The sequence below is a fragment of the Hippichthys cyanospilos genome, chromosome 16 (genome assembly GCF_059441005.1).
Source record: "Hippichthys cyanospilos isolate Australia breed blue-spotted pipefish chromosome 16, RoL_Hcya_1.0, whole genome shotgun sequence".
NCBI classification, from domain to species: Eukaryota; Metazoa; Chordata; class Actinopteri; order Syngnathiformes; family Syngnathidae; genus Hippichthys; species Hippichthys cyanospilos.
This window is the reverse complement of record NC_142384.1, coordinates 12,380,633-12,405,124: the sequence shown is the minus strand read 5'-3', so window position 1 is coordinate 12,405,124 and position 24,492 is coordinate 12,380,633. Positions and strand designations below refer to the sequence as shown.

Here is a 24,492-nt window from a genome sequence, read left to right as displayed (position 1 = left end):
ACATCACAAGACTTCCTATCTTTGACAAGTATTCATGCCTTTTCTTTTATCCGTTAAATATTATCTAGTGCAGCGGTCCCCAACCACCGGTCGATCAACTGATACCGGGGCGCGTGGGCTGCACCCGAAATAATGTTTTGGAGAGGATTTAGTTTAACAGTTCATACGCCTGTGCTTGGTCTTTGTTTTTTTTGGCGCCCCCTCTGGCCGCCGTTGATATTACATACATAGTGAGAAGGATGATGTGGTTTTTAGAGCAGCCAGAACCCTCCCCCAACGGTCTTACCTGGTTGCTATGTACGCTTCCATTGTGGTTAGAATTCCCGGCAGGCAAAATAGGATCGCGGTTGACGAGCGGCGTGTCATGAGGCGCAGGCGGTCGCGGGCCAACCTCTTTGGGTTTATGCAAGCAGAGCACCTTTTGAAAGCTCTGTCTGAATTTATCCGAGAGGAAGCCGTATAGAATTGGGTTGGCGCAGGAGTTGACGTAGGTAAGGATGACTAGGAAGAAGTAGACCGCCGCTGTGGCGCTGTTCTCAGGGATGATGTGCACCAGGTTGACAATGTTGGTGGTGAAGAAGGGCATCCAGCAAAGTACAAAAACCACCACGATGATGACCACCATGCGCGTCACCTTACGCTCCGACTTACGCCGCTTGGTCACACCTGCACGCACACCTGCTGACCTCACCTAGAAAGATGAAGATGATTTTAGTAAAAAAACAAAACAGCGAGCCCCCTGGCTTAAAATAGACGTCTACCTTGATGACAATGAGCAAGTAGCAGATGCTGATGACGAAGAGCGGTCCGAAAAATCCTAAAATGGAGGTGTAGAGGATAAAGACAACGGACCACCAGTTTTGCATCTCGGGCCAGGTGATGTTGCAGGTGTTAAAGTCGTCCTGTACATGTGAGTAGATGGTGACGGGCAGCACCACCAGAAAGGACACAACCCACAGCAAGCCGCTGAAAATCTTGGCCACCTGCGGCCTTCTCCACATGGCGCTCTGCATGGGATGAACCACTGCCAGGTAACGATCGATGCTCATCACCGTCAAGCAGAAGGTTGACATGAACTGGCTCATGGCGTCGGCGGTCATGCACACCTTGCAGAAAAAATCCCCATAGGGCCAGTAGTAGAGCACGCTGTTGGTAGCCAAGAAGGGGATTCCTAAGATGTAGAGTTCATCCGCTACGGCTAAATTGAGGATGTACACGTTGGTCACTGTCTTCATCTTGGTGTAACGGATCACCACGAAGATGGCCAGCGTGTTGCCCAGGAGACCCACTATGAAGACGATGCTGTAGACCACCGCCGTGACCATACGGAAGGCCAGCGGCTCCGTCATATTGGACATGCTGGCGTTGTGCTCCGTCACGTGGGGCTGGAGGGAGGATAGGTCCACTTCCTCAGGCGCTGAAGTCATATTGTATTCGGCCATCTTTAGGTGGGGTTATCCAAATGGATTATAGTGGATGACATCTTAAAAGAAAGAAAAACAACGCAGTGCAATATGTTTAAACTTTCATGACATATGCTTTGTCATGCAACTTTTTTTTTGGGGGGGGGGGGGGGTGTCATATTAACAGATTAACTGCAATCACTTAGTCATACTTATACAAATTTTTGTAATTTCTGTATAGTGATGTTTTTTGTTTTTGTTTATTACTATTTGCCACAATAACCCAATATATCTTTATAAAATAGATCCTGCTACATGCAACCCCTTGCATGCGAACACACAACAGCAATGGAAGAAAACAATTTTCTTTTATATGAATTCTTGATGGAATGTTTTAAAATTCCTTAAAAATTCGATTTCTAAATTTTAACACTCATGCCAAATTTGAATGATTCAAGGATTTCCATGTTGAGATGTGCTAGCTACTAGTTAGCCTGCGAGCGAATGGGAGACGCTCCGTCCATAAAACAGAGACAGAAAATACACATGGGCACTTTTTATTAGTTATAGGTTTCATATTATAGATTTTGATCATGGAATTCACAATGTAGCTGTTTTTTAAATTTTGACATTCAGTGAAGATGCATTTTCCTATTTTTGGGTTTGGTGTACAGTAGCTACGTAGCTAGCTAACTGCATGCTGTAGTCACTACAGTGTAGTGGTTCATTTGTATTGGATTACTGCTCGTGAATGAAAACAAGTGTTTTGATAAGGACTCTCAAGCAAAGACATCAGAATAAAGAAATTGAAACTGTAATGCAATAAAAATATCCGTTATATGTGATTATGTTAACATTAGCATATCCATAAATGTATAATGTATAATAAGACCAGACATTTATGTTTTAAATTAATTATTTCCTGTTATATTTACATTAAATTTCTACTACAGTAATTGCAATTATTTGATATCCTTGTGAATTAAAACAGTATATCATTATTTTTTACTCCCCAGCTTTTTCTTGGTTATATTGATTTTGCGTAGACAGCCATTTGCCGATGAGGGTGGAACGTAGGAGCGGAGCCGGGAGACGGGATGCGGGGATAAGGGTGCTGACGTATATTCTTGACTCTGACGTATACCGTATATATTCTCAGCTTCTTTTTTTTTTTTTCTTTTAAATCTGCTTGGCCCAGTACAAAATAGAGTACTGACCATTATTGAACTAGTTGAGAACCATTGCTTAAAGAAATGGTTTTCAATTGCATTAATTTACTCATGATGTGAACTCCTCTAATTAGAAAATGCCAGTGTTTGCAACCTGGGGCTGTAGAATCATGTTTCACAAATACAGCAACTGGTTTGATGTAAAGATTCAGTGAACCGCGCTCCAAAAACAGGAGTGACGTGGAGCCCGCAGTGCCTTGTTGGGAAAACAAACACCATGTTTGCTTCAGGCTATGTGCTGCTTGACATCTTGGGTGACCAGTTGGGCATTTTTAGAGCATTATTGTCCATATGAATACATCCTCATTTGGCCCGGGGCCTTTTTTTGTCTTGAACAATTCAAATTAAATGCAGTGAACACAAAATCTTCATATGTTTAGCACATCTAAATGTAATGCTTTTTATACCAAAACTTACACAGCTTACCTTTGAAAAACAGCTACTGAATATGTAGCACAACAGGATACTATTATTGAAGCCTCAGCCAAACATTTCAAGTTACAAACGTCTAAATGATTGAACACCCTGTGTATTTTTTTTCAATTAAATTGGGCATTTTTGCTCAAATTCAGATTTATTTTCGGAAATGCTCATATTTTACCTTCCTAGTTCGTTTTACATCTCAGTTACACCTATGTGACTCATGTGACCTCCAATTTTGCCTTTGCGAGCTTGCGCTCATTCGCGGCTCGTGCATTAATGACGCAAGGCAATTCATGTGAACAGCACGATATGATGATGTCCATCAACGCTAAACCGGTAATGTGCTCCTGCTTAGCATCAGGGCACTTATGCCGTCGTTTATGAGTGGGATTGCTGAGGTGACAAGCGTCGTCGAGCACCAATGCAGGACCACAACGTATCCCCAACTGACATATTGCCAAACACATCGCAACCATTTTTGGTGGTTTTCAGCTTGTTTGAGCTATTTCAACTGTGATTTTCTTAAAAAATATCCCGATATAACAGTTAGCGTATATGGCACTTGTCACCATGGTAATAAACAAGGCAACTCAACAGAACACATAATTCACAAAGATATAAAGCCTTCCCCGTGTTGGTACATCAACGTTATGATATCACTCAAAAAAGCTGCACATAAGATAAGAAATGATCAAATTAACTTTAGTGGGTGTACATGGTGTTCATTTCAGCTTGTAATGCTCCCATGCTGTTGACCATTTTTCTACCATTATTGGCACATTCTGTAAACCACATGTGCCAAGCAAACTCTTTTTGTGCATACAAAAATACAAAATGCTAATACATAGTGTTTTTTTTTTTTAATGCAATATTTACATTAGTGTGAAGCTTAGACGGGAATAGGTTACCGCCATCGTTTGTGAAACTTTGTATAGGTGTTTTAATTTTCAAACTTCCCTCTTAAATCTGTCTTAAGTTTTATAAACCATGTCACTTAGTGGAGCTATGTTTCTCTTATATAGTAAGTGGTGTACATGGGACATGTCTTACCTGCCACCATCATCTGGAGTGATGCTGCGCCTTCTCAGCATTCAGCATCAAAACCGCCTTGGAATTTTTGAAGGTCAGAGAGAAGAACTTGCCAGCTCGGGTTCCTCGTCACTTTGAAGAGTCATCTTTGCAGACGTCAACATGCTTCTGCCATCTTCAAATGTCTAACCGCTGTGGTGAACTTTGCCCTCTGCAGGTCGGGTTGGAAGCTTCACTCCAGGGACGACATGGTGTTGGACTACCGTCAAGGATGGATGCACAGTGAGTATTTATGTGAGGAAAATGTCACCCCTCCTTTCTGATGCCCAAGTCCCACCCTTCTGTGGGTGTATCTACAAGCGCAGCTCAATAGCACAAAAGCAAACACTTCATCCCAATTTTTATGTTAGTTTTAGTTCATCAAACAACTACAAATAATTCCAGTATTAGGAATAGTTGGAAATGTGTTAGCGTGTATGTGTTTTATGATACGAAATAACTCAGGCATTTCAGGGTGAAAGGATACAAGTTGCATGAGTGTGAAAAAAAGTTTAGCAAGACTATGCCTTGAGTGAAATTTGTGTGCAATTATGACACGGTTTCTTAATGTTTATGTTTTGTTCACAATGGTCAGTTGCTGACGTCCTTTGAAAGGACCAGTTTGGCTGGTCCCAACTGGGTCCAGGTTGTAAGTAAACACACAGCTGTGTATCGAAACTCACCCCGCAGGGACGCGCATAGTCAAACAGCACACACTGGGTGATGATATGGCTCATTTAGATGAGATCTTGGCTAACGGGCGCGGACGGGCTCTCAAAGGCAAATATTCACTCAGCGCATTCAAGGTCCTAGCGGCTTGAGGCCAAGATGATAATAATAAATGATTAGATTAAATTTCTTATGATGTGGCATGGTGGGGAGAATTATGTAAGGTGTGGACCCAAATGCAGGTAGGCAGACAGGCAGGGTATGCTCAAAATAGTAATTTAAAATAAAGGCTGCATGAAATGTAACAATCCAAAAAAAAACCCCCCAGAAATAAACTCAAGAAATCACGGGAAACACTCACATGGATCACGAGGAACTGATAGCAACATTGACAACAACACTTTGACCATGACCCGACAAGAACTGAAAGAAAACAGGAAACTAAATACACCCAAAATACACGCAAATACTCAAAACTGACCACAGGGAACACCTGGACAAGAAACAATTGGCACAGGGAGCTGATTGGCAGACGCAAGGGAAGCAGGTTGACGAGGACAGGTGGATGCAGTCACATTGACGGAATACTAACACAAATGGAACATAATAATAAAAAAAAAAAAGGCCAAACAACCCAGAATGTGAAAAGACAAATAAAAACCCAACAAATACCCGGGGAAAAAAAAACAAAAAACAACATAACACCACCCAGATCATAACAAAATTAGATCATTAAGAATAAAAAATAGAAAAATCATCTTCCAACTAGATTTATTCCATTATTTATAATATAATTGTCATTCCTTCATTCTCCAAGCTGCTTATCCTTGCTATAATTCCATAAAATAAATAACCAGAGATGGGCAATTCACCAGTGCTGACAGACTGTCCACCAATGTTTTGCCGACGGACCGCAAAATGATGAAAACATGAAAACAACAGACCTACCGAATATTAGGTTTCATCTGTCATTTTAGTCCGTCGTCGTAATCGACACCATGCTTTTCATATTGGCTTCACACGTTCTTTTGCTCACGTTGTCATAAACGGAGGGGAAAAAAAATGCAACAAACTTAGTGTCTGCACATAAATAAAAAGTTTTATGACAGTAATATACAACTTCTGCAGGAAAATGAACGTCACAGAATATGTAGATCAATACAGAATATGTACAAACCGAAACTTTGGCACACATTAAACATATAACTCCTCAAAACAAACAGCGCAATGAGAACACACAACTCAACATGAACTATAAAAGGTGCTGCAAAATGCGAAAGAGTCCCCCACACACAGAGCGTGTTGTTTTGAAGATCCACTGCGGTAACGGCAAAAACATAATTTCCATAATTTATTCACACTTGCCCTCACTTACCTTGAGAACCAGCATCATCTGTGCTTTGTGAGTTTTTATTTATTTATTTTTTGTAAGGACAAATCCTTACACAAAAGAAAAAAAAACATAACCACTTCACTCCGCCCACTTTGGATATGTATTTATATATTTTTAAATTAAAGCCAGTGAAACATAAAGGTTTTAGTTCCCCTTATTTCTTAACAATTTTCACTGTGATCCTAGCACTTGTTTTGTAAGGGGAAATTTGATTGTAGTACATTTTAGTGAACTCTTGATGGCGCCATAGAGTAGATGAATCCTAAAGAAGTGTTGGTACATGTGACGGCACAGTTGGCTGAAGGTTTCGATGGTTTACGGGGCTTCATCTCACGCCCATCATCCTTTATTAGCTATTTTAGCCAGCTAGTAAAATAACTAAGTAGGCTACAATAATGAGCTTTCATGATTAATTGGTGATTTTTTTCCCTGTAGTGCATGAACAATAAATTGTAACAATCACCTCTTAGAAACCTCCTTCTACCCTGAATGGCACATCGGTTTCATCGAGTTCATTTGAAAGTGCCAAAGTAAACCTGACTCTATTGCTGTGAATTTTATTCTTCTAGCAATAGGCATTTAAATAGCATTTAGTGAGGTCATGGTGTCGGTTTGTATTCAACAGTGCTGCCTGCTGGATTTAAGGTCATGACACCTTTTGTAAGAAGATGAAATACTTGATATAATACAAAACAATTATTATTATTTTTAGCCCTGTGATTGATTGGGGATATGTATGCTTCACCACTCACCCCAAGTCACGACACAAAAAGTTAGAAAACTAATGATCTTTCCATAGATTTTTACGAGAATCTAGTAAGTGCCTCATCTAGTCAACTTGTTTTGTTTTGCATGTGGGCACTGCAAGGAAAGGATAACCACAATGCCATTTATAAGCTTTTATTGATCCCTCCCCCCACGCTTGCGCTTTCACAACATCCTCCCAAGGCTCCAGTGGGGTTTGAGACTCAGTTGACTGCCGGTCATCAAAAGAGAGCAAGTTTAATGGAACGAGCAATGACCGTGTTTACATGCAGTCAATAAGCCTTTTAAAACCCAAATATTGGCAATAATTGGCATTTTAAATGCCCAATTGTGCTCAATAAATGTGGTGCATTCAAATGCAGTTAGACATTTCAAACTCAGACGGAAAAAGATTCATCTATGCTGTGAACGTTAATAACTGAAAAAATCGTATGTAATAAACAATGTAAGCTTTTTATCAATCTATAAAAGGTGGTAATTATCAAGAAGAATGATGGGGTGAACTATTTACTGTATTTTTCACACTATATACAATATTTTTTTAATTGCCGGCTTATAGCAAGTGCCAACATATAAACACATTGCACATAATTCAAATATATAATCATACATAAATGTATATACAATCACATATATATCAAATTACACTTCACAAACGTATTCATTTTAGACATACGTTTTATCTTTTTAACACACATTTGTTTTACTGGTGGACTGCCCCACATGGTTCAAATCATGAGAAAAAAGTTGCGGCAAACGGTCTGAAAATTTCAATAACTAGTCCATCAAGTCGCTTACCCTTACACACTATTATTATATAATTATTATTATATACGATTATATATATTAATATATATATTTCCACCCCCCTAGATTACGTGACACATTCAGGTAACTCAGTGTTCTTACATGAATTTATTTTGTCATTTAAGAACCTGAATATTGACAATATTCCGATTTTAAAAGGCTTTATATTAACACAGTCATTGAATGCCAACATGACAAAAAAAGTGGGTAATCAGTCCAAATTTCGGTCAAGTTGTAAGAAATGGCAGGTTGGAGACCCGCATTTTACAAAGTTGCTCTGGGGTGTAAAGTCACTTCTATGACTTTAAAAGACCATAATTACCACAACACATGAGCCGAGATTCATCGGTAAATAAGACTGATGTAACTTGGCACAAACAACCCTAAAGGGCATCTTCATTTAACAGTAGCTGAAATCTGCAGTTATATAAAGATACTCATGTATATGCGTGCCCAAATCTATTCTGAATATATTTATTCATTATATGCATACTACACTTAACTAATCTTCAGATGACAGCCTGAGAATGTGTGTCATTTGATTTTGTTGACATTTAGTTCCTTTCCGGCGTAGCGGAGTTTAATGTTGTTCCAATCACCTTCTTCATAACCTTGCGAGTGACATTTGAGCGTCCCTCGTGCAATCCAAATCACAGCAGATGTCATTGCCCTTCTAAGATTATTGACTTCAACATGCCTCACTGATTGACTACAAGGGGGAAAAAAAAAAAGAATCCTCGCTTCAGTTGTTCCATTGGAATCGGGTTCACTTAAATGCTACTATGGAGGTAGTGCAAAAGATGGAGGATGTGCTTAAAAGGAGAAGAATGATGATATCAGATTTAAAGGTTGCTTCAGCAATTAACTTTATGGCTACAGGAAAGAAAGTAACCTCATGACCAAAAAAAAAAAAAAAAGCAAACTTCATTGACGTCTTAAACCTTTGTTTTATCCCCTTGAGATTTTTTGTCTCAACTGACTTTGAGATCTTTTTTTCTGTAAAGTGCATTTCTGTGTCTGCTGGTATCGTCCAGTCTTAAAGAATCCTTGAAATTTTGCCTCGGTCCTGTTTACGATTGCTCCTGTATAGCTCCAATCGGTGCATTTATTTTCAGTTTTCTGTTAGTCATAATTTCCAACACTCCATTTTTTTTTTAATTTTGTAGCTATAAATGAGTCAACCAGAGACTCTTGTGATTACGTTTCACGGTTATCTTCTACTGTAACTTGTAACACTTTGTAAGCCTGTCACACATTTCTTGGCTTTTGGAGTTCATACAAGCATAGAGAAGTAAAACAAATGGATAACTAGCAACGTTCTCCTCTTTTTACACATTAGTTTTATTGCGGATACTAAACTGTAGGTGTGAACACTGAGTTGCTGATAAGAGTATTTCATATCCGCCGGGTATGATTTTTTTTTGTTTATGTCTTTGTTTAATATTTAACCATATTTTTGATCATATTCAAGTTTTTTTTTTCTGTTTTGTTGCCTACTTTATTATTTGCTCGATTGTGGAATGCAGTCTGCTCGGGGGAGTTAACAGAATCAGAATTTTATTCAGTGGGGTTTCCGTTTATCAACTAGACTTACGATTACATTCTAAACATCCCATCGGTTGTTTAAAACACATTTGTTTACAAGTTTTTCAAAATTTGTAATCGTGTAATTTATTCCTTTTCAATGAGAAACGGCCTAATTCTTAAACATTGTCCCTTTAACAAAAACGTCACCCCTATTTTATAATAAAGGAACTGATAATTTTCAATTCTTCCTTCTCCTGCAACTGTGCAGTAATATCAAAATAAAACAAATTGAAATAAACCCTAAAAGCTAATTTATTAAATTAATTGACAGACCGAAATAAGGTGCACTGGATTATAAGACGCACCTTCAATGAATGGTCTATTTGAAAACGCTCTTAATGTATAAGGCACATAGAATAGAAGCTACAGTAATGACTGAGGTTGCGTCATGCATCCACTAGATGGAGCTGCGCTTAATAGGATGTCAACAAACCAATCAGATAAATTAGCCAAACTTTATTAAAAGACAATCAAATATTAAGAATAAAGATAATTTGTAGAAAATACTATCTGAAGAATGAGGAAAAAATACCTTGATGACATTAAAAGACGGTTCCAAGAGGAAGAGTTTAAAAGAGTAAAACTGATAACATTAAATATCAAACCTAATTTATTTAGTCTAATTGCAACCAAGGACCTTAAAATATATTGTTTTATTGATTGAAAAACAATTTCTGGATTCATTTTATAAAATCACACTTTCTTTAACAAAAACTTGCCTTTTTGCGTCTTATCACCATATAATTGCGTAAAATGTTGCAGTCAGAAAATAGAACTAATTTGTAAAATAATGTCCCACCCATAGTCACTGTAATGTAGTGGTTTATGATGGTGATAAAATGAAGTGAGGAGCACAAAGTCATGACTTTTTCATCGTAACAGGATCCAAAGTTCTACATGCTATTTATTTCTCTCATTTAATCATTAACTACACACCCTTCCAGTCCTTTAAACGTACATCAATGTAAAACACATGCAGCGACATTAACTCAATTAATAGAGAATGAAAATAAGACAATGGACATTATACTGTATAAAAAGTCAGCTAAAAACCTGCATGCATATACGAAATGTAAAAAAAACTTCAGTTTCCACAAAAGTTCACTCTGTGCTAGCAGACAAAACGAGCCGTAGAGAATAGATAGAGTCTAGGACGTACACACAGAAATTGAGAATTGTCATGAAGGTGACCATCACCAGTTTATCCCACGAGCACAGGTAGCCGCAGTTCGCCGGTCTCCGATTGTTTCGGAAGCTAAAAAGCGGCCATATCACCATCGCCGTCGCGTACATCACCGCCGCTAAAACGTCATAGCCGATCACTATCTTGTCGAAAAATGGAATTAGCGAAGTCAGCTGTCCCACAGTGAGCAAGATGATCAGCACGGCTAAGATGAAGCACAAGGAGTACACGGCCACGCACCACTGTAGTTCCGGAGCGGCGCCGTACTGACTTTCCTCAAGAGATGTGAAGATGAGACAGGCGATGAACGTTTCCAGCATCTTCATAATCCCGGGCAATGTGGAGAGGAAGCCGCGGATCTGCCCGCTCGGCCGAAGGCGATTCAGAGTCACCTCGCCGACGTACACCCCGCAACACACGCAGGAAACCACGGAAGCGCCGATCTGTCGGTAGCAGACGTCGCAGGTGAAAAACGTCGGGTAGATGATGGAGGCCGCCAAGCACATGAGGCTAGCCAGCATGGCGAAGGCGGTGGTGAAGTCGTCCCAGGCAAAAGGCAACTTGCCGCTGTAGGTGGTGAACTCCAGGATGACGATGAGGAGAGTGAAGATGAAGCAGAAGCACCAGGTGAACATGCACCAGGCCCAGTAAGGAGAGTGGACGTAGCCCACGGACGCCACCAGGCTGAAGGACATACACGTGAGGATGGTGGCCATCACCCTCAGGACGCCCGCCGGCTGGGTGAGAGAGTGAACGTCCACGCGGATCATAGCGGCTCCGGGAACTAGCTTTGACCTCAAAAAATGACCTTCTCGCAAGTCTGACCTTCTTCGCTGGAGCGAAAGTTCTTACCGCTCATCCTGATGGACGAAATCCAAGTAGGCGAGAAACACATGATGCGTTCTTTAAACCAAACTCAAACACAGCATCCTTGCTTTTACTGTACACTTTATGGCTTTGGCTTGTCATTGCTGATTGGGCCCGCGCCGGTTGTTATCGGGTCCTCATCAAGACACGCTCACGCCGGACTTTGCTCTCGTAACCTCATTCGGAGATTTGCTTATCTTCAACGCAGTTGGCCTGAAGAACATGAAAACTGACTCATACCCCAACCGCCATTGTTATAATACCGAGGATAAAGCATTGGTATTAGGGCTGGGTATCGGCTCGTAAAAGTTTATTGCGATATATTGCGATGCAGCAAAGGCGTTTTGCGATACGTTTTTGTGATATATTGGCCAATGTTTGTGGAAAAAAAATCTATGCAAATACGTGAAAACGACTAGAAAAAACAGAATGATTCAACTAGACACATTCTATTTATTCTTTTTCAGAAGCCGCACATCATTGACATCATCATTGATTAAATACGGTGAAACCTTGAGATGTACATTTTTCCCACGAAAATGCTTAGCATATAAAAGAATACAAAACGAAAAAAATATAATATATATATATATATATATAAATATATCAATATTAGCTTTTGACTTCATATATTTTAGTGTTCTGCTTCCAACTTTGTGATGCAGTAGTTCTTAATTAATTATACAAAAGGATCCAACATTTATTATTTATGAAGAGTCATTGATGCACACTAAATGGACACCAATCTAATTGATTTGTCAATATTGACACTTTAAAAAAAAAATACATGAGCCAAGAAAAGTAAGGATCTAGAAATGATGTAATGGCTTAAGTTCGAAGATTTTAGGGGTTTTTATGGGATCGAAAAAAGAAGCTAATCTATCATTGATTATTCACTTATTAACTCATACAATGCTAGCTATTTTCACACTCTCATTTGACTTAATATTTGAAAAGAAACCTAAGCTAACCTGTTTATAAATATCTGAGATTGAATGTCTCCAAACACTTTGGGACTGAACGGCTTAATAGATCAAAATAATTGTTTTTGGAATCGGCATCTGCCTGAAATAATCTAAATGGGTTGAGCCCTAGTTTATATTTGTGAAGGCTTATTTTAAGTACGTCTTGACATCTCTTGATGAGATAAACATTTTTTAAATTCACTTCTTCCTTAGAGCGAAACCGAATATACTGTACACAAAAAACCCCTGTATGTCTTTGAGGTACTGTAATTCCGAATGAAATATGGAAATCCAAAAAGAATATGTTACCGCTCCCCTTTGAGACATTGCGGTGAAACCTAGCGTTGTGCGCATGCACACTCCAACGCACACGTGCAAGCAGACTTTGAAACGTGACGGGCGTGTCGCTTCGTCGTTTAACCATTAAAAAAAAAGTAACTCATTCACGGCAGGCATTTGTAACCGATATGCTTAAACAGTCGACTGATCCGACACTGGCTCAGAAACTTGACACTTTATTAATTTGATGCATTCTGTATGTGACAGACTGACATTCATAGCACATGAATGGATGAGGTTTCAAGAGTTAAAGCGCCAACAGGTAACATCATTGCATCATAAGCGGACAATATGCCGAGATATGCAAATTGGACATCACACCACATGATATACTTTTGGACTTGAAATTCAAACGAATCGTTTCAAATGGTACACGGCCTGTTATATACTCGTGTTACATTTCTACATATCAAACTAGACTTTAGCTTCTGCTCATGAAGAAGACCAAGCGGAAGGAATAAAACGTATCAACGATATAAGCGATGAGGTTGAAACAGGTCATGCAAGTGATAACCACCAACAAATTCCATCCGCATAATCTGGGATATAAATCGCAGATGCTTGGTCTGGGGTTATCCTTTAAGGTGTAATAGGGCCAGATGACCACGGCGGTCATATACATCAAAACGGCCAGCACGTTACACACGATGAGAACTTTATCGAATGGTACCGGAAAGAGGGCAAGAAGTCGGCATATGGTGAAGATGATGACGAGGACCGCAAAAATGAAGCAGATGGAGTAGACGGCCACGCACCACTGGAGACCCGGGAAACGATCGTATTGGACGTAATCCAAGCACACGAAGATGATGCAGGCCACGTAGGCCTCCAGCACCTTCAGGAGGCCCGGGACCGTGGCGAGAAAGCCGCTGATCTCTCCGGGTCTGGCCCGGGTCAAGCCGACTTCAACGGCGTACAGGATGAAGGCCAGAAAGGAAGTCACGCAAGCCGCGATCAGTTCGGAACATGAAGAACAAGTGTAGAAGTTGGCGAAGATGATGGATGCGCTAAGCACCTGGAAAAGGGGAAAGATTCATAAATTAGCCAATGCTGTGCCATGAGCTTTATATTTATATTTGATCGGGGTGGAAGCCGGTCCGATGTTGCCCAGTTTTACATCATCTGCCCATGGAGGTCTGCTTGGAAGTTTCTTCCATATTCTACATGAACTCCAAAAAAATGTTTCTCCTTCTCTTGTGCCAAGGCTATGCCTCTTGCCCTTTGTTATTAAAAGGAATGAGAGGAGCCGCTTCTATTGCTGGTCAAGCGAGTCCTTTGTGTACACACCCGCAGCAGCGCAAAATGCCCGATTCGAACTCCAACAAGCTATGTGCAAATGACAAAATGACAGAAGTAATCAAACTAGTTTGTCTATGCTCAGATTTACATCACGCCGTGCCAATTTTTGCAAGAATATGAAGCCAATATTGTTATGAGAGTAAAGCTGAATGTTTTGTGTAAATAAATCATAATATTAAAATCTGTATACTGTAATGGCCACACTGCATACAAAAGTAAAGTAATACAAATTCATTCAGAGTAAAAACACCCTCTCTATATATATATATATATATATATATATATATATATATATATATATATATATATATATATATATATATATATATAGACCAATGTTAGTACGAGTACTGAACTCTTGAGAAGTACTTTTACTGCAGGCAGATCCATTTACTAAAGGAACCATCTAATAGAATATAGAAAATACAGATTTTCTCTAAGATTTTATTATACTGATGGCAATTAACTATTTTTCAGATTTTAATTTGAATATCAGCTTCCATCGCAAGTACCAACATCTTGAAATAAGGCCAAGTATTGGCCCATTACCGATACTTGGTACTAATAACTGCCCGATGGTATTTATAATTTAGGGGTTTGGATCAGCAACAAGTGGAATTTATGAATCAACATCAAAATTACATTTAGGGAACAAAAAAAATTGCTTTTGGCCAGTGTTATTTTTAGGTGACAGGAACCAGAGTTTCCCAATTGTAACGGAGCCGAGGCAGCCATTTTATATTCGAAAAACCTTAGCGCACAGCACCCCAGTTTCCTAACAGATGTGAGCTGTTTACTTGATAAGAGTCTACTCTCGCAGGAAGTTATTCTCTTTTATGCAAAGCGACAGGTGGCTACGCAGATTGATAGTACCGTCTGCCATCTAATGTGGCAGCGCACTTGTTTTGAATTTGACCATGCATCAGTCTCAGAAATATGAACATAGATTTGAACGATTTCCCTCAACTAAAGCAATCTCAACGATTCAAGAAGCGTTATCAGTGAGCAAGCCATTCTAGAACAGCGGTGGGCAATGAATTTTTCAAAGGGGCCACACGAGTGGGCCGGATGTGGCCCCTGAGCTGGACTTTGCTCAGTTGCGTTCGAGAACTTCCATCCATCTTGCTTGTATTGAAGCTGAATTTTGTGGTCACGCTGGCACTCATCAATAAGTCAATCAATCGTAACGTTACCCAGAGTTAGGAATCTTCTCTGAGGACAAAGCTAAGAATAAGATCTGAAAAAAGGACACGCACGCACCATGAGCGTGGCCAACATAGCAAAGGCAGTGGTGAAGTCATCCCAGGAAATCGCCAGCTTGTTGCTGAGACTGAAGAACTCCAGCACGAGTATCAGGATGGTGACGATGAAGCAGAAGCACCAGGTGAACATGCACCATGTCCAGAAGGAGTCTGTTGAGCGGGTGACGGATGCCACCAGGCTGAAGGAGATGCAGGTGAAGATCACCTCCAGTATCCGAACGATCCCCACGGGCGCCGTCAGCGCCCTGACATCGAGAGTCACCATAATGGTTCCTCTGCTTTCTATGATAGATTTTTTTTTTTCTTATCTCCTATCCAATCGGAACGAATTCGCAGAAGCGCTCAGACCGGCCTCAGTGGCAACTTCTCATCCTGCGACTGCCGTCCCAACATCCGCAGCCGCGCAGAGAAGCATGAACATGAAGTGCCACTCCCTTTTCCCTTGCCTGCACCCATTTTACGTCTTCTAATGGCCAGCAAGCCAATCATCAACACGCATGCGTGGGACGCATGTCATAGAATGTTTGCACAGGAGATGATGTACTTCTGTTTGCTTATCGTCACAAATTGTACCAATAAAAAGTGTTTCCCCACCCAGTTTGACTCACGTACTTCTTTCCCCACCGAATCTTATTAGTCATTTGGGTGCATGAGAATAGCTCATTTATTTTACAGGAGCGATTGAACGTGAACTTTTGTATTAGAAAAATGTGTAGATAAACTTTGTGTGCACTATTGACAATTCAACTATATCTAACACTGACATGGAGCCTCACACTGCCAAATGATGTAACACAATCGGTAAATTTGATCAATGATTGAAAACCCATGTGTAGATTACCGCTGTTAAAAACTGATTTGTTTTACAAGCTTTGGAGATAAAACCTGTACTTTGTAGTGATGCGACTTTTGCCTCTCTCATTCACAAGCAGTTCACTACAAAGAGCTGTTCAAAAGACTGATTTTTAAAATGCTTGTCCTTTTTAAAACATCAATCTGGGATCAGTCATATATTACAATTAATGTCACACTTGAGGTGTTTAAGTGATTGCACATTTAATATTGTCGTAGGCATGCTGGGAATCATGACAAACATGGCTTCATTTTCCCTTTTTGAAAAGTTAAAAAATTGCCTTAAAGGGACAGTGCGTAAGATTAAGACAGTTTTTCATTACGCACAGCAGGAGGTGCTGCAGGTGCTGCATTTACCATTTACCCCCCATGTAATATCATTTAATGAGCATGAGACCTATGATTATATTTAAAACATACTGTTGGTCATTAAGAACACATTCATTTGCAAGTTTTTGAAATTTAAAATCATTTAATGTATTCCTTTTCAATGAAAAACGGTCAAAATCGTACACACTATCCCTTTAAGAAATAAATAATACACATATTTATGCCGAACATTTTTGTCAGTTGTCAATGCATCATTCTCATTTCTATGGAGATATTTTGGCCTTCTCTTCGATGCATGAATGCCATTTTTAAGGTCATGCCACAGCATTTCAATGGTTGAGCAATCCCCATAAAGATTTCGTGGTCAAGAGTTTATGGTTTCATCAATCATAGCAAGGCGTCCAGCTCCTGAAGCAACATTGCTGCCCCAGACTGAAAATCTTGGAATTTATTCTGTTTTTTTTTTTAAATCTTTTTTGCGTTCTTGTTAGTCAGCACGAGTTTTCTCCTTTTGCCATTAATGCCATTTTTGCCCTGTCACTTGGTGGCGTTTATTATAGAAGTCCATAATGTCCATAACTCACATTTTAAAGTTGTTCCAGTACTGTTTCAGCCCTGAAAAAAAATCCAAACGATGTTTTTTAACATTATTTTTTGGAGAGCAAACCACAAACATCACCTGGCATTAGAGAGGACGTTCTTCTGTCTCTTTCTTTCCACTGTGCACTATAATAGCTCTGCCTTACAGTTGCAGCTGCAACAGTTAGATCAATAATACAATAATACAAATGCAGCAGGCGTAATGTTTTGATCTAATAAGAGCGATGATGGTTTCAGTTTCCTCTGTGTTCCCCAAGTAAGTCAACAGGATCGGAAAGAGCGTAATGAGATAAATGATGCTGCTTTCTCCTCTGTGGAGACAAGCTCACAATATTTATGTTGAATTCATTCAACACTCTAAAAGCTCACAATATTTACGCTGAATTCATTTAACACGCATCAGAAGATGGTCATCTAATGCAATGCTTCAAAGCACACCATCAAAGAAAAGGTCTCAAATTTACAGTATATATACACAGGTCAAGTATTATTATTTATTAAATACTATGTATTTTAAAAAAAGAAATTCAAAGTGATTTTTGAACTAGTGTATCTAATGTAATGTATTTAATGTAAATATTCATAATAACATCTATTTTAGCAAGTGGTTCAGGTCTGAAGTAGCAAAAGTCTTGGACTTCATTTTGAGGCGTGTGTGTGTTTAATTCTCAGGTGCGGTCAGTGAAAATAAACTTTGATGAGTTTGAATCTGCATTTTCATTCGTTGTATGCTGCATTAATTGACTGCAAATTGCTCATTTAGGTGCTTTGCTTGTTTGTGTCTGCCCCATGATTAATTCAACATGAACATCGCCTCTCACTGGCTATACATAGATTTGATAAATTAAGGCCTTTGTGTAGTGTAAATCAACAATAGACATGATTATATTGGTTAAGAAATACATTTAGAAGTAACTTTTCAAATAAATTGTACAAATAATATAAACAAAAAGTAGTGGGGAAAACGTAGCTGTTTTATTTAGGAAAGACTGACCTCTAGTGGTCATACTGGTCAAAGTCTTAACAATTGAAAAATAAGAAAGTCAGTGCTGCAAACTCCTAACTTTATCAAAAGTGGTACAATTTTAAATAATAAAATTTACAAACTACGGCATTTTCATTTTACCTTATCTTCACGCATTACTTGAATGATTTAAAACATGACAGTTTCAAGATATGCCTTATAGAGGACATCTAAGGAACTATTCTTGTAATTTCCCTGAATTTATGCATTTAAGTTCACCGTCCACTTTTCATCATACATCAATTACTTGCAAATATTATATTTACAAAACACATCGCAGAAATGGTGTTGACTTTCATTTGTGCGCGTTTGAAATTTGGATATTTGTCTGTGAGGTATGATAATCAATTTTAAGATGTGTTTTGCAGTCATGATGCAACGGTGAATCGTTCTCACGGGACTCACCCTGACCCTCCCCGGTCCTGACTGTCATGAGGTCTTCTTCCACGTGTTGTAAAATGCCTGTGTCAGAAGAATGTCAAAAGTGAGACAGCAAAATGTCCTCCTCGAACCCACTCTATTGATCTGTCCACTATAGTGGACGGTGATTTTTGGTTGTATCGAATGTCCTCATTGGAGGACATCCTGGCCTTTCCAGTGATGTCTCATGTGTTTGGGTGGGCTGAAATTAACTTTGCTGTCTCTGCTGGGATAAAATGGACTCGACAGTGGACAAAAATAAACAAAAGTAGTTTTATTTACTTTGGTATACATTAATCTATTGCGATATAGATTATTCTATCATGATAAACGTTTATTTACAGTGATATAGAATTACCATGATAAATATGAATCTATTGTGATGAGAAAATATCAATGTATATTGTGAAATAGATCAATGTAACACGAGTTTTTCAATCGTGTTAAAAATTAATCCATCTTTTTATTCATTCGGTGTGACTTTTTTGTGCTGAAAATGGAAATAAATCAGCTGTCAGGATAGGGGAAAACAAATCTTAGCTGAAGTAGACGCACTAAAGATATTATGTTTCGGTTCTAATTCTAAAGTTAATATCTTGTATAAATAGCTGTCATGATGAACATATAGTCTATATAAAGAGAATGGCAAAAAAAAAAAAAACCCTTCAAAATAAACACACCAACAATGCAATAGCCATAGAAATGATGTAAGTATATGTTAGTTCATCATTTTCATGAAATCCAACTGATGTTAATTTGGAAAAGAAAACCCCTTCAGCCACTCGGTGAGTGCCTGATTGACTGCAACAGTTTTCATGCTAACACACATTCACGGGATAATTTGATTGCTTTTTCTCTGACGTATTCAGTCACATGATGGGAGGGGCCCCTGAAATAGTTGTGAGGACGAAGAGAGAATAGTAAGGCGTGAGATATTACCTCCCCTATCGGTCTTATCGATATAGTGAATTGCTGGTTTTGTAATCGCATGTTGAGTGCATGCTTGGTTTTGTGCTCTCTCCGTCTCACTCTCTCAGATAAGCGGATCCAGTAAGGAAGCTTCTTCTCTCTCTTTTCTGCTGTGAAAATCCACAGGTAGGTAAATCATATTTTAGAACATATTCAAAGAAATTTACATCACCTGTTGTGATTATGTGATATTTTGTGTAAAATGTGAATGTCGACTTTGCTTTTTTTTTTTTACGTTTCTACCAGCTAACTTGTGCTATCAGGGTCCATTTTTATTTGTTTATCTATTTACTTGTATTTGCCGTTCAATCACATCCCCGTTAGTGTATTACGTAAGGCCAGTGGAAAAGATACAAAGTCATCTCATCGCCGTGTGGTACAAAACAGGGTGAGGCACTGGTGCAAGTCTGTGGTGAACAAGAGTGCTTGAGTGGCTTATGCTTCTCTAAATGATTTAGTATGGATTTATGGTCAGCCTTAGGATGGCCGACAGGGACAGACCGGGAATACACAACGAGCAACGGCCGGACCACTATAGGATCTGGATCGGTGCCAAGCAACATGATCGCGGCTTTTAAGCATAAGCCATGCCTCTCCCGCTAATCAAGTTATTGATAAGCTGAAGTAAAGTGCTCTGGCTCCAGGATTCCTGGACCATGTACTCAGAGCGTTGCGTTTATCGGGTCACAAGAAGACTTCTTATGTGATTCTTCTTTATAACTTTTGATTGGCTCGCCATAAAACATAACCGAGGTCGATTATATAAGGTGACGCCGGCCTACGTTACAAAATGATCACTGAAAAGTGCCAATGCTTCCCCTGTCATTTTGAGGTCGGCACATGGAAGTTTCAGTTGCTAATTTGATACAATTGTGGTGATGAAGGTAACGTCCACTAAAGGTCAAAGTCTCATTTATAAGAAAAGCGTTGACTGGGGAAAGTACAGTGGTGAAATACATTGTGAGTCATATCCTGGAAAAATAATCAGGTTGGACATACGTACCTGCTCCTTAGGCACACAAAATCACTTCAAATGGGAACGGCCACAGGATTGCAGTAACACATTTACTTGTATTTAATTGGGCCATCTCAGGCTCTATAAGGTTAAAGGCAAATTGTTAAACAATAGCAGGTAGTGTCACACAGACCTATGTAAACCATCACAATAATGACCCCATCATTTTATTGTTCTTGCTTGTTTATTTTGGCCCCTTATTTGTTGTTATAACAACTAAAGGAAACAACTCCAAACCACTTCTGCAAAGTCTAATAAAGACAGACAAAGAGGCATTCATGTCCCCAATCAACTGCATGCATTTGTTCCCTGGGAGATGCAAACGAGCGCATAATAAATTTGAACCGGAAAGGTGACTTTTCCAGGACAGCTAAATGTGCTATGTCATTTATCGGATTTTCTCCACAGTTCACTGAGAAAATATTTCCTATCTATTAAAGACCTCAGGATGGAAAAAGGATACCCGGGACCAGAATCAGCTCCACCCTACCCTGGCCCGCCTATGACCTATGGGGGCCCGGCGCACCCACCTGCCATGCACCCGGCGCTTAATGCAGGACCGCCACCGGTTGCATACCAAGGAGGTCAGCTGACGGCCGATTATCAATACTCAGTATCGCTATCAATGTTAAAATCCCATAGCCGAGATCATGGCGTGCTTCTGTGGACGGCAAAATAGCTAAATACTGTTCTCGGGCTGGGGAAAAAAAGTTGACCTAGTCGGGTCAGGCATCTTTAAAAATAAGTAGACTGAAAATATCCAACCTCAAAGCAACACCGGAACCATGTTTGCGTCATCATTTTCGACTGAAATTTTGTTTCGGTGTTGCAATGGTGGCAACAGAGATAGACACCTCCAAAAAGCAGGCTATGTTTGGGTTCATTTTTAATGAAAAAAAAAATCAGTACAAGTCAAGTTTTTAATTTTCAACCCCCACGTTAGGGGGTCGATTTATAAACGCATTACTCAAATCGGCCCGATTTTTTTCCCACATATCTGTGTTTGAATAGTATTAATTCGAATGGAAAATAAGTAATATTTGTTATAAGTAAAGTTTGACAGTTATATTACTGATATTCACGTAGCCTGATCATATTTTGTTATTGACCACAGTTATTTTTGAAACCATGGTTACTGACATTAGCAGTCATTGTTCATGTATCAAAGTTGGTTTAATAATCGAGTAGGGTCGCACAGGTTATTTTGGTCACAGGGAAACCGGGCAGGCGTGTGTGGAGATATGGTAATGATTTTGTGTTTTAATGAATGAAATACTGTATATGCATGTGTAATCTGACATTGTGTTTTAAAGTGCGCGGTGAAGAACAGGGTTGTCTTATCAGGGAAGTTCAGCCTTCAGAAAGTTGGCAAAGCATTGATGTTTTTGCCAAAGAACTGTAAACAAGAATTGTTGAAGATAGCTGGGAACGGAAAAGGGAGATAGGTGAAAGTTTTTGGCTATGTTAATATGTTTACAGGACGTGAGGCCATGCTGACCTGATGGAATCGCCTTGAATGGTGGAAAAAAGCCAGATGGCGTCACACTGAGTTTCTTTTTTGTGCAACATCCCCAAGGGGGAAGTGTTGAGGTTTATGTTACATGAGCCATCACAACTTTATTAATTCTAAAGACCCTGGGCATGATACATGGCTACACACTGAGGCTAAAATCTGATCGGATGGGAAAAAGATGCTGGAGTTAGGGATACATTTACATGTATTTATTTTTTTATAATTCATTATTTTTTAAATATAGGACAGTGATTATCACAATATTTTGGCCGGCGAAAGCTTTGCTGGCCCTGACTTCTCACCAGTGTTAATAAAATCAAGTTATTACAGTATACTGTACTACAGTTATGTGTTGTAATGGCTATTGTGTTGTTTGTGTTTTGATCTGCCGTCCGATGCTCTCACTTTGGTCCCAGGTCCATCGCCTGGAGGTGAGCTGATACATGGAGTCCATATCTGACCCATGTTAATGTCATGCATGCCCCCCCCCTCCCCCATTTCTCACTATCACTGCAGTGCAAACTTAAATTTCATAAGCCGTTTGGATTTAAACAAGTCATATCCTATCACACATTGTGCGCAATGCAAGCAATTGCATGTCTACTGGATGAGGAAGTCAGCATGCTTTCACAGTGATCTACAGAACAGTCCATTTGCAGCCCTTGTGCATCACAACGAATCTTTGTTTGCCGTCCTCATGGTTTACAATGACATTTTAGGATGTGCTTTAAGTCGCTGAAGAATTAAAATTCCCGTCACGGCATATTGTTTAGTACACCATGCGCGACAAGTATCTTTCACACTGTGTGAACTGAACAAATAATGTACAAAAAAACGAAATGGCTCGAAATCTGATTGTCTGATAAGTTGACTGCATGAATAAAGGTGACTTGGATGTTTATCGACCGAAAAATCATGTGACCGTTGCTATGCGTATCGTACCCTCTGCTGGTCAATGTTTGCATCTGCAGTTCCAATGCCTTAAAGGGATAGTTGTCTTAGTTAGCTTTAATAAAAGTTTCTGTCTACATACAATTAGTGTGATGACGAAATTATTTTTGACGGACAATTAATACTTTAAAGACAGATTTTGCCGCTTGCTGTTGACTAAAAAATGACAGCACCTGTACTCAAGGGTCAGGTAAGTGACCAATCACAGCTCTTCTTGAGACACATATGATCAACAGGTGATCATTGATTGGTTCTTACTTGATCCGCACAGGTGATGTCATTTACAATCGTAAACAGGAGAACGTGTTCAAGGTATAAATCGCACATAATAAATAATGATCAAATTAATTCTAGACAACATATCAACTTTTTGCCGCGGAAAATGACGGATTGAATTTTAGCGAAAACAACACATGTACCTCCACAGGAATTAAAATAATGGGATTCAAACACATAAAAATTAAGATCAACAGTTTTTAGTGATAAAAGTGGTCATGTTGAAATAAAGCGTCATATTAAAACAAAATCTGAATTGTAGATTAATAACAAAATAATCTCTGTTATGATGGCATATTGATGGAATTATTAGGTGAACAATAAAAATTGATCACGACAGAATGTTTTAAAATTTCGATTTATAGAGTCAGCTTTATGATTTAGATGATGCTTTGTGACCTGGATTGATTTTCCCCTTACAGCTGTATATTTTCAAGATTAAATAGCTGGAATTTCTTGACCTTGATGTGTTTGAGACCATAACTTTTTTTTAAGTATAATTTAATGAAGACGATTTTCTTCTTGTTTAAATATATAAATAAACAAACAAATCAATAAATGCGTGGCTTTTTTTTCAACTTTAGTGACTCACCTGGTGGTAACACCTTCTCTGCAAGACAGCCCCGGACAAGCCATATGTCCCCACTGTCAGCAGACCGTTGTCACTCAAACAGAGCGCACTGCAGGCTTGATGACCTGGGCCATCTGTGGTGGCCTTGCCATTTTTGGGTAAAGACAGAAAACACACAAACATGCTAACCATAAGATATTATGATCTCATTTCCACACCGAACACTCCTTTTTGTTTCCTGTTATCAGGTGCTTTCTCTGCTGCTGTATACCATTCTGTGTGGACTCCTGCAAGGATGTGGAGCATCACTGTCCAAATTGCCACAAAGTAATCTATGTTCACAAGCGATTATAAATGCTCCGCACCGGGAACCTGATGACGTCATTTCAAGCAGTGAATGTATTTGGAAAACATTGCAAGTGCTTCGGTCTGTGTTTTTGTGATGTTTGGATGTGGCATGGCAGAAACGTGAAGTTATTAATCAGTCAGTGGAGAAACATGTAAGTGATGGATATTAAGTCAATAAAATGTGTATTGTCTCTCAGGAGGGCAATTTTCATTGTAATTGATTCTGTGCAAACAATAGACGATCCTGCAATTATAAACTGCAATCGTTTCTACATTTATTAAATTGAAAACAGTACACAATAAAAATGGGTATGTAAAAGGCGTGCGTGTTAAGAATAATTTGTTATTTAAATCAAAACGTTTC

General features: G+C 39.2%; 4 protein-coding genes and 1 long non-coding RNA gene across 8 annotated transcripts in view; 2 read left to right on the top strand and 3 right to left on the bottom strand.

Annotated features, from left to right (window-relative positions):
- LOC148410631 (uncharacterized) overlaps positions 1–4,181 on the top strand; it is an 11,959-nt gene extending 7,778 nt beyond the window's left edge. The window contains exon 3 of the long non-coding RNA XR_015868243.1: positions 4,078–4,181. This is a non-coding gene — a long non-coding RNA (uncharacterized LOC148410631). The remainder of the gene's footprint in view (positions 1–4,077) is intronic.
- Positions 1–4,336, bottom strand: part of LOC148410630 (somatostatin receptor type 5-like) — a 6,103-nt gene extending 1,767 nt beyond the window's left edge. Inside the window, exons 1-4 of one of the 2 annotated variants that reach the window (XM_088437770.1) lie at positions 4,106–4,336; positions 1,107–1,483; positions 762–1,007; positions 287–691 (exon numbers count right to left, since the gene is read on the bottom strand). In XM_088437770.1, the coding sequence (XP_088293896.1) occupies positions 287–691; positions 762–1,007; positions 1,107–1,442 (987 nt within the window). In that variant the 5' untranslated portion in view covers positions 1,443–1,483; positions 4,106–4,336. Of the gene's footprint in view, positions 1–286; positions 692–761; positions 1,484–4,105 lie in introns of both variants that reach the window. The other variant, XM_088437769.1, reaches the window with a different exon arrangement.
- Positions 4,297–24,327, top strand: LOC148410627 (LITAF domain-containing protein-like). 3 transcript variants are annotated; one of them, XM_088437772.1, is made up of 6 exons: positions 4,297–4,366; positions 19,523–19,580; positions 20,910–21,053; positions 22,399–22,413; positions 23,794–23,938; positions 24,029–24,327. In XM_088437772.1, exons 3-6 carry the CDS (start codon positions 20,918–20,920, stop codon positions 24,132–24,134), a joined length of 402 nt encoding a protein of 133 aa, XP_088293898.1. In that variant the 5' UTR covers positions 4,297–4,366; positions 19,523–19,580; positions 20,910–20,917; the 3' UTR covers positions 24,135–24,327. The 3 variants fall into 3 exon arrangements, with proteins under 3 accessions (XP_088293898.1, XP_088293899.1, XP_088293900.1); XM_088437773.1 differs by lacking the exon at positions 4,297–4,366 and having other exon boundaries at positions 18,864–19,580; positions 20,878–21,053; XM_088437774.1 differs by lacking the exons at positions 4,297–4,366; positions 22,399–22,413 and having other exon boundaries at positions 18,931–19,580.
- On the bottom strand, positions 10,088–11,384 carry LOC148410629 (myeloid-associated differentiation marker homolog). Its single transcript, XM_088437558.1, has one exon. The coding sequence runs from the start codon at positions 11,295–11,297 to the stop codon at positions 10,446–10,448; it is 852 nt and encodes a 283-aa protein (XP_088293684.1). The 5' UTR covers positions 11,298–11,384; the 3' UTR covers positions 10,088–10,445.
- Positions 12,859–15,677, bottom strand: LOC148410628 (myeloid-associated differentiation marker homolog). The gene is made up of 2 exons (XM_088437449.1): positions 15,258–15,677; positions 12,859–13,713 (listed from the first exon to the last, which is right to left on the bottom strand). The coding sequence occupies exons 1-2, from the start codon at positions 15,522–15,524 to the stop codon at positions 13,120–13,122; spliced, it is 861 nt and encodes a 286-aa protein (XP_088293575.1). The 5' UTR covers positions 15,525–15,677; the 3' UTR covers positions 12,859–13,119.
- Positions 24,328–24,492: the final 165 nt, after the last annotated feature.

What these genes read in the sequence shown, in the direction of transcription:
- LOC148410629 (XM_088437558.1), bottom strand. Translation starts at nt 11,297, where the DNA reads ATGATCCGCGTGGACGTTCACTCTCTCACCCAGCCGGCGGGCGTCCTG.
- LOC148410628 (XM_088437449.1), bottom strand. Translation starts at nt 15,524, where the DNA reads ATGGTGACTCTCGATGTCAGGGCGCTGACGGCGCCCGTGGGGATCGTT. An exon ending in CTATGTTGGCCACGCTCATG is followed by an intron (nt 13,714 to 15,257) that starts GTGCGTGCGTGT and finishes CCCCTTTTCCAG; the next exon opens with GTGCTTAGCGCATCCATCAT.
- LOC148410627 (XM_088437772.1), top strand. Translation starts at nt 20,918, where the DNA reads ATGGAAAAAGGATACCCGGGACCAGAATCAGCTCCACCCTACCCTGGC. An exon ending in GGTGGCCTTGCCATTTTTGG is followed by an intron (nt 23,939 to 24,028) that starts GTAAAGACAGAA and finishes TCCTGTTATCAG; the next exon opens with GTGCTTTCTCTGCTGCTGTA.